We start from the raw sequence: 7,164 nt of genomic DNA, 5'->3' as shown, positions 1-7,164 counted from the left end.
CCCACACGTGAGGGAGCTGCAGCATCTGCCCAGCTGCACAACCTGGCTTTGCCATACCCTGTTTGCTCTGGTGATAAACCTACACTTTCCAAGGGAGTGCTTACTTGGACCAACCGCGGTGTGGGCTGGGGCTGGCGATTTCCTGCCACCCAAACCCGGCAGCTGCCCCAGGCCCCGGTCACTGACACCGGTCACGGCCACCTCTTAGCTCTCACCACTTTCTGCCGCAGCTCCGGGGGCTGCCAGATGGAGAGGAGCCAAGGGAAAACCCCGGCTGCCGGCACGCAAAAGCCTCCCTTGTGCTGGGCGATCCGTGCTGCAAACCAGCATGGTGCTGCAGAATGCATGGAGGGTGCCGCAGCCTGGCTGGCTGGGTGCACGGCTTGGAGGAGGGGGACACCGGGGTGCCCACTGCAGGGCCATGCACAGGCTGACTGAGGAACGTCCTGCAAGAAAGGGGATTATGATCCTCCACACAAGCGTATATGGGATCAAATCCTCTCCCGGCTGAGTCAGAGGGGATGGAGCAGGGGCAGACACCCATCCCAGTTGCAAGCCCTGATCTGAATTCCCCTGTGCTGCTGATCACCAGGTATTTGCCCAAATTCCTCCTGCCGGTGACTCAGCCTCCTCCTCCCTCCTCTGCAGCGTCGGCCACAGCTCACCACCCGATCGAGTGATGGGAGGAAACCGCCCCAGGAGCAGGGGGATAGGCCCTGGCCGGGGAGAGGCATGGATATTGCCAGGAGGAGCTGGCACATATAACTTAGCTGGTGCCTGATGAGGAAAGGTGGCATCGAGCCCTGCCAGGAAGGCCCAGCTCCCGGGATGGCATCCTCCATGCGTGGGTGGCTGCTGGGGCAGCCCGTGCTGCCGAAGCCACCAGGTTTCTAGGGAACATCAGCCTGGCAGGCATCCTAGCCTCCCACACCACTGGCAACCGTGTGCCCATGCGTGCCAGGGTGAAAAAGGGAAAGTCTGGGGCAGGGATGGAGGGAAAGTATTGATATAAAAGGCTTTTCTGTAATGGTTCTCCCCTTACTGGCTAATCCTCTGCTGGCACCAGGCACATTTTGGGCACTGGGTTGCAAAACAGCTTTCTCTTTATCCTCAGACCTGAGGATACGGGGTTTGGGCAAAGTGTCTGGTACTTTGCTGTGCACCATTCTGGCAGCGATGTGGGTGGGAGAAGTGCCTGGGCTGCCCTCATTTTGGGTGGGCACAACTGCATCAGCCATATGACCCACTGAGATGGGTTTGCTGGGGCTGGGGAGCTGCCCCCAGCGCCAGGCTGGGGCTGCCAGCCCCTGGAGTGGTTTCATCGGGGCACAGACTCGGCCGTGCCAGCACTTAACCCCATGTCTAAACCTGCATCGCTGCATTCCTGGGGTGGCCACAGTGAAAAAGTAACCCAAACCAAGGTGCATCAACACCCCTGTCCTCACCCCATAGCACCCCAGCATGCAGCAAGCTGGTCCCATGGGCTGGTTCCACAGGCTTGAGGCGAACGCTGGAGCATTGCTGGCTCCTGGCACCAGCAACGCTGCCATTTGGGGCAACCGCTGGGGAGCCACAGCCCTCACCCTGGCTGGTGAGCCAGTCAGCTCCATAGGAAGGGGCTGCGCGGTTGGCAGGCACCTGGGGAGCCCGGCACCCCTGGGCCAAGTCTCTACCGCCCACGTGTGCAACACAGGGCAAAGGGGAGGTTTTTGTGAGCATGGTGGTGCCAGGGACAGGGCACTCCTGCCATAACCTTGCAGAGATCTGAGTGACTCAGGGCGAGATAAGTCGACTGGTGGTTTTCCATGCCTGCAGAATGGCCCATTGAAGCACGACTAAAAGCACACAGGAGGGAGTGGCACTGGGTGCAGCCAGGGTGCTATGGGCAGCCACCAAGACCTCTCCGTCCCTAAAAGCCTGGCTGAAGAGAGGGGATCAGCTCTGCCACTTTGTGTTTCTATCGCAAAAGCTTCGTTTGATTCAGCTCACACTCTGGCTTTCAGGGTTGGGGAAAGGGCTCAGGCTGGCTTTACGTCTGGGTTTGACCCGACTCCCAGCCTGGGCACATGAAGTGGCCAAGGGATTGCAAAGCCTCTCTGCAGGAGGGAGAAATGCTGAAGCAGCGAGAAGGTGCTTAACCTTTAGTGGTCTGCAAGCCCTGCCTGCTGCTCCCGAGCCCAGCTCTTGTTGGCGTGACCTCTTCTACCTTCCGCTTTCACAGAAGGGTCCGAAGAGGCCCCCTGCCCCCTCCCCAGCACAGGGCTGAGCCTGCCTCTGCCCAGTGAGAGAAACCACCCCCAAGAAGGGATAAGCCCTGCCAGAGCAATGAGCGGCTGCTGCCACCCTGGCACCCCGGCAGCCCGCCCTGGCAGTTGGCACTGGGAAAAGGATTCCCATGTTCAGGATACGGTGCTGTCCTGGGGACATCAGGGTGCTGAGGGGCCACAGCCATGCTGGCATGTGCTGAGCTTCCCAGTGCTCAGCCTGGTGCAAGCAGCAGCCCTAGCTGGGCCTCAGCATTTCTCCCCACGGAAAACCCCACACGCTGCTCTGACAGCACACAAACACCAACCTCTTAACCTTCAGCTCTTTCAATTCTGCTTTTTAAGGGGCAAAGGCAGTCGCAGCCACACAAGCAGTGTTATTTGCAGTGTGGGTGGAGGTACTAGGCAGATAGGCACCACGTCCAGACAGGTGCAACAGCCCCATGTTTGTCTCCAGCTGACCAGGCTCACTAGGGACACTGGCCAAAACTGTTAGGTGGCAAGTCTGCCTCCACCTCCTCCATAAGCAGCCCATTCAGTGACCCTGCAGGCCAGGTGGAGGTGAGGAAATCCTAGCAGCATCCAGGAAGCCTCAGCATAGACCTGGAAGCACTATCAGACCCCAGCTCCCTCTCGCCCACGCTGTGCTGGAGGCTGACAGCAAGACACACATATCTCCACTCCTGCAAGGCAGGGCTGGGACCAGCCTAGAGGGTACCCAAGGGGTCTACTGCATTAATTCATCCTCACAAGGCTGCAAAAACCTCCTTCAACCAAGGGCAGGGGTGGAGGTTGGCTCAAGGTGAAGAGAAGGGCTCTGCCAGGCAAGGGGCAAGCTCCACTCTTGAGAACCGGGTGGACAGAGCCAGCCTGACCACAGCACCAGCGGGACCCAGGCCAGCATCCACATTGCCAGCACAGGCACCTCCAGCCATGCAGGTGAAGAGCCAGCCCAGCTCCACAAGTGATGTTTTAGGCAGGGGACACTAACCTCTTTGAAGCAGGAGGCTCAGCCTTCAGGTGGGCAGGAAGGCTCAGGTCAGCCTCTGCTTGAAGATGCACCAAGAAACTGCTATGGCGGTGGGACTGCTGGTGGAACACAGTGGCCTCAGCCAGCTGAGCCCGCAGCACCACAGCAGCAATGCTCCCAGCTCTGGTCTCCCCCAGGCCACCAGGAACTGAGCCCTACACAAACACCAAGCTGGACTTGCCCTGCAAGGAACCATCCCATATAGCCCTCTGAGCAACACCAAACCACCAGCGCTGCTGCACCAGGCAGAGACCTTCCCATCCCCTGGGCAAGCCAGGCTGCAGCCTGAACCTTTGCCAAGGAAGAAGCCGCAAGCCATAGGTAGGTCATTACATTTTTTATTTTATAATAAACTTCTCATTTTTCCCCCAAGGAAGACAAAAAACTGTGAGGCTACAGAACACTGTCAGTGAAGAGTATGCGAGACAGACCCAGGCCACAGGCCAGGCCAGAAAGGATCCCCACTCCCCCAGGCAGAAGGGGTCTGTCCCCAGGAGCCTCCATAGCCCTTGCTCACCTCCCCACTGCATTAGAGCAACATCAGAGCTGTCAACAGGAGTTGGCTGAGCAGCAGAGATGGGGCTGGGTCAGGCTATTGATGGACTGAGAGGGCCACACTTTTTCCCCCCACCTGCCAAAGCTGCCAGCAAGGTGGGACAGTGGGTTAGGTGATGCAGCTGTTTTCTATACATGTACATGATGTAAATTTAAAAAAAACACATGATTTAATTCAAAGCAAAAAAATCGAGTGGTCGCTCTTCCTGCAGGCCATCTCACTCTAGGAGGACTTCACACATTCCTTCTCCTGCTCAATAGCTGCAAGAGAAGAGAGGTCCATTAGTCTCTGGCACTTTTTTGTGGAAACACCCACTGGAGAAGGTTGTGGAGCAATCACTCGGGCCCTGGCACCCAGTTTTACAGTCTGACCCCAAGTGAGGTAGGCAAGCACTTCAAGTCAGAGGGTGATGAGACACACACAGGGGTGACAGCAAGTTGGGCACCTGCCTTCAGCTCTCCTCAGGGAAGTCATGCGCCGAGGCAACAGCTTGGAGCAACAGCCCTCTGCGCAGGATCGTGCCCGTTGCCCCAGAGGGCCGTACCCTGACCCCTCACCTCGCATTCGGTGGTCTTCTCTGGGTCAGAGCCTAACTGCCCCAAAGCCTCTCTCCACCGGACACCCCGGTGGTGAGACCAGCACCCGAGGGCACCCACTCCACCGGCTGTGGCCAACGCGTGCCTCCTGCGCAGCCCAACGCTGGGGCTCCACCCTGGTCCCAGCCAGCCCCCCCGCCCCGCTGCACTCACTCTCCTTGGAGGGCAGCGTGTTCTTCTCCTCCGTGTTGGTTTTCTTCAGCTTCTTCTTGTCGAATTTCTCCACCTCCGAGAGGTCTGGCTTGTCGCACATTTTGCCTGCGAGACCGCCCCGCGGTCAGCCGAGGTTCCCGGAGACGGGGAGCCGCAGAACAAAGGCGGCCCGGCCCGCCCCGGCCCCCCCGCCCGGCCCCCGCCGCGGACAATAGCGCAGGGCGGGGCGCGCCGCCGCCCCGGGCACAGCGCCGCTCCCCGGCTCCGGGCAGCCGCGGACCGGCTGGGCGGCCACCTGGGGCGGCCCCCAACCCCCGCCCACCCCCCCCCCCCCCGGTGCTCGCGTCCGCTGGGGGAGACCTCCCCGCCCGCCCTCGCCCGCCGCGCTCCCCGCAGCACGCAGCCCGTCCCGCCCGGGACCCCCCCCCCCCCAGGCGTGCCCGCAGCCCCCCGCCCGGGGGCGCCCCCCCCCTTGCGCGCAGCCCCCGCCCCGCCCCCGCCGGCGCAGGCAGCCCCTCGGCGAGAGAGCTGCCGCCGTACCGGTGCCGCGCTGCGCCGCCCGTCCCGTCCCGCCCCGCTCCGCTTCCAGGTGAGGCTGGCGCGCGCGGCGTGGGGCGGCGCCTTATATAGGCCGGCCGCCGCCCAGCCCGCGCGCCCATTGGCCGCCCGCCGCCCGCTGAGCCTGCCGGGAAGCGTAGTCCGCGCGCCGGCCGCCGCGGCCGCGCCGCCCCCCGCCGGGAGAACTGCCGCTCCCGAGGCGCCCCGCGGCGGGGGGGGGGGGAGGGAGGGGGGAGCGGGGGGCGGGGCGGGGCGCGCTGGGGGCCGCGCCCCCGTGGGAGCGGCGGCGGGGGAGCGCGTCACCCGCCCTCGGCAGTCGCGGACGCGGCTGGCGCTGCCGCCCGCCCCCGCCCCCGCCCGGGGCAGCCCCGCGCGCTCACGGGTGCGCGCCCCGTGCCTGCAGGCTCAGCACGGGCTCGGCACGCCGGCCGCGGCGTGTGTGCGCACGTGCACGCGCCCCCGGCCGGATCCCACCCAGCCCTGCCGCCACCCCCCGCTCCCCGCACCTGGGTGCCACCCCACGGGAGCGGGTGTCCCCAGGGCCACCGTCCCAGCCCCAAACCCTCTCCCCCGAAGCGGGTGCCCCGCAGCCGCGGGGGCAGCTGCGCCCTGCGCGCGTGGCCGGGGATGCACCCGCCGCTGGCCACCCCCCACCCTGCCGAAGCAGAACTTGTTTAAGCAAGCAGGCCCCGGGGATAAAAACAGCACCGTGTTTTCGCAGCTGTGGGAGATGCCTCACCGGCTCGCTCGACCCGCGGCTGCGCTGGCTCCAGCCACGGCGCTTCCCGGGGAGAGCCGGTCACTAGAGCAGCAGCAGCAGCGCGGGCCGGCAAGGAGCAGACCGCGCTCGCGGGCAGAGGCTCTCGCTGGGCCGTAGCAAGGCAATAGGGTGCTGGAAGCCCGGGGGGAAGCCAGCGCAGGCCAGGTGGGCTGGGGCGCATGTGGAAAAAACACCTCTGGGGGGGGAAAAAGCTGAGCGTAAGTGCAGGCAGCCTATCTGTTGCTGGCTGGAGTGGGGAGCAGGAAGGATAGTGGCGGTCTGGGGGGCACCTGCGCTTGGGCCACCAGGATGGGGAGCGGTTGAAGGGCCAGGATGCCTGGAAGGCCTTCCAGTAGGGTCCTGTAGGTGCTGAAGGGAATGAGGAGAAAAAGCAGCATCCTGACCCCCACGGCAGGCTTGCCAAAAGCCTTCTGCAGAGATCCGGGTGTTCACGGTGAGCGGGAACCCGCCGTAGAGCACCAGGGGTAGCAGCCGTGCTGCAGCAACTCTCACAACCACCTCCACCTCCTCCCAGCCTGCTGGCCTCTGGGTTTCTCTCTAGGCTTATCGGAGATTTTGCAGAGAAAATCCCCAGCAAGCATAAGGAAACACTTGCTTTGTGTTTTTTAGCTAGAAGGCTGCCATCTTGGGAGGGGGGCTTGGTGCTCTCCAGTGACAGCAGGTCTTGGCCGGAGGTGGCCCTTTGCAGCAAGCCCCGAGAACACAGGCACCTTGCCCCTCCAGCCAGCAAGTGTGCTCCAAATTAAAGAAATGCCAATGGTTGGTGTACGCAGAAAAGGCAAAGGCTGAGATCTAAGGCTGGTTGCTACTCTGAGAGAAGTCTGGATGGCAAACAGCCTCCGGTCCCTGTCCCCCAGCGGGGTGGGGGAAGAGGCTGCAGGCAAAGCCCCAGGCCAGGCTGCTCCGGGAGCAGCTTTGATTTGGCGTTGTGGCCGCTCCCCTCCCCCGGCAGGGCCAGGTTTGGAGGGTGTCACATAGCCAGGAGCAGCAAGTCCAAGCAGGGCTGCCTTCACAAGCATCCTTCAAAACCACCCTGCAGAGCCTGCATCACAAAGCCCACCCTGAGCTGAGAAAGGGCTCATTTTTCCTGCACAGCCAAAAGGAAACAGAAAACCCACCCAGTTTCAAAATGAAAGCAGGAAATCCTTTTTGCTTTTATGCAAATAGTCAGACAAGTGTTTTACCGCGCGTTTACTCTCCAGCTGTGTCTGCCTTCGCCCCAGCTT

General features: G+C 62.6%; 1 protein-coding gene across 1 annotated transcript; it reads right to left on the bottom strand.

The window, feature by feature from the left end:
• Positions 1-3,616: 3,616 nt before the first annotated feature.
• LOC128153946 (thymosin beta-15A homolog) lies at positions 3,617-5,219 on the bottom strand. Its single transcript, XM_052813928.1, has 3 exons — positions 5,140-5,219; positions 4,600-4,704; positions 3,617-4,110 (listed from the first exon to the last, which is right to left on the bottom strand). The coding sequence occupies exons 2-3, from the start codon at positions 4,697-4,699 to the stop codon at positions 4,073-4,075; spliced, it is 138 nt and encodes a 45-aa protein (XP_052669888.1). The 5' UTR covers positions 4,700-4,704; positions 5,140-5,219; the 3' UTR covers positions 3,617-4,072.
• Between the last annotated feature and the right edge of the window lie 1,945 nt (positions 5,220-7,164).

Source organism: Harpia harpyja, chromosome 18 (genome assembly GCF_026419915.1).
Source record: "Harpia harpyja isolate bHarHar1 chromosome 18, bHarHar1 primary haplotype, whole genome shotgun sequence".
Taxonomy (NCBI): domain Eukaryota; kingdom Metazoa; phylum Chordata; class Aves; order Accipitriformes; family Accipitridae; genus Harpia; species Harpia harpyja.
The sequence above is the reverse complement of the archived record's forward strand: the minus strand, read 5'-3'. Positions and strand labels throughout refer to the sequence as shown.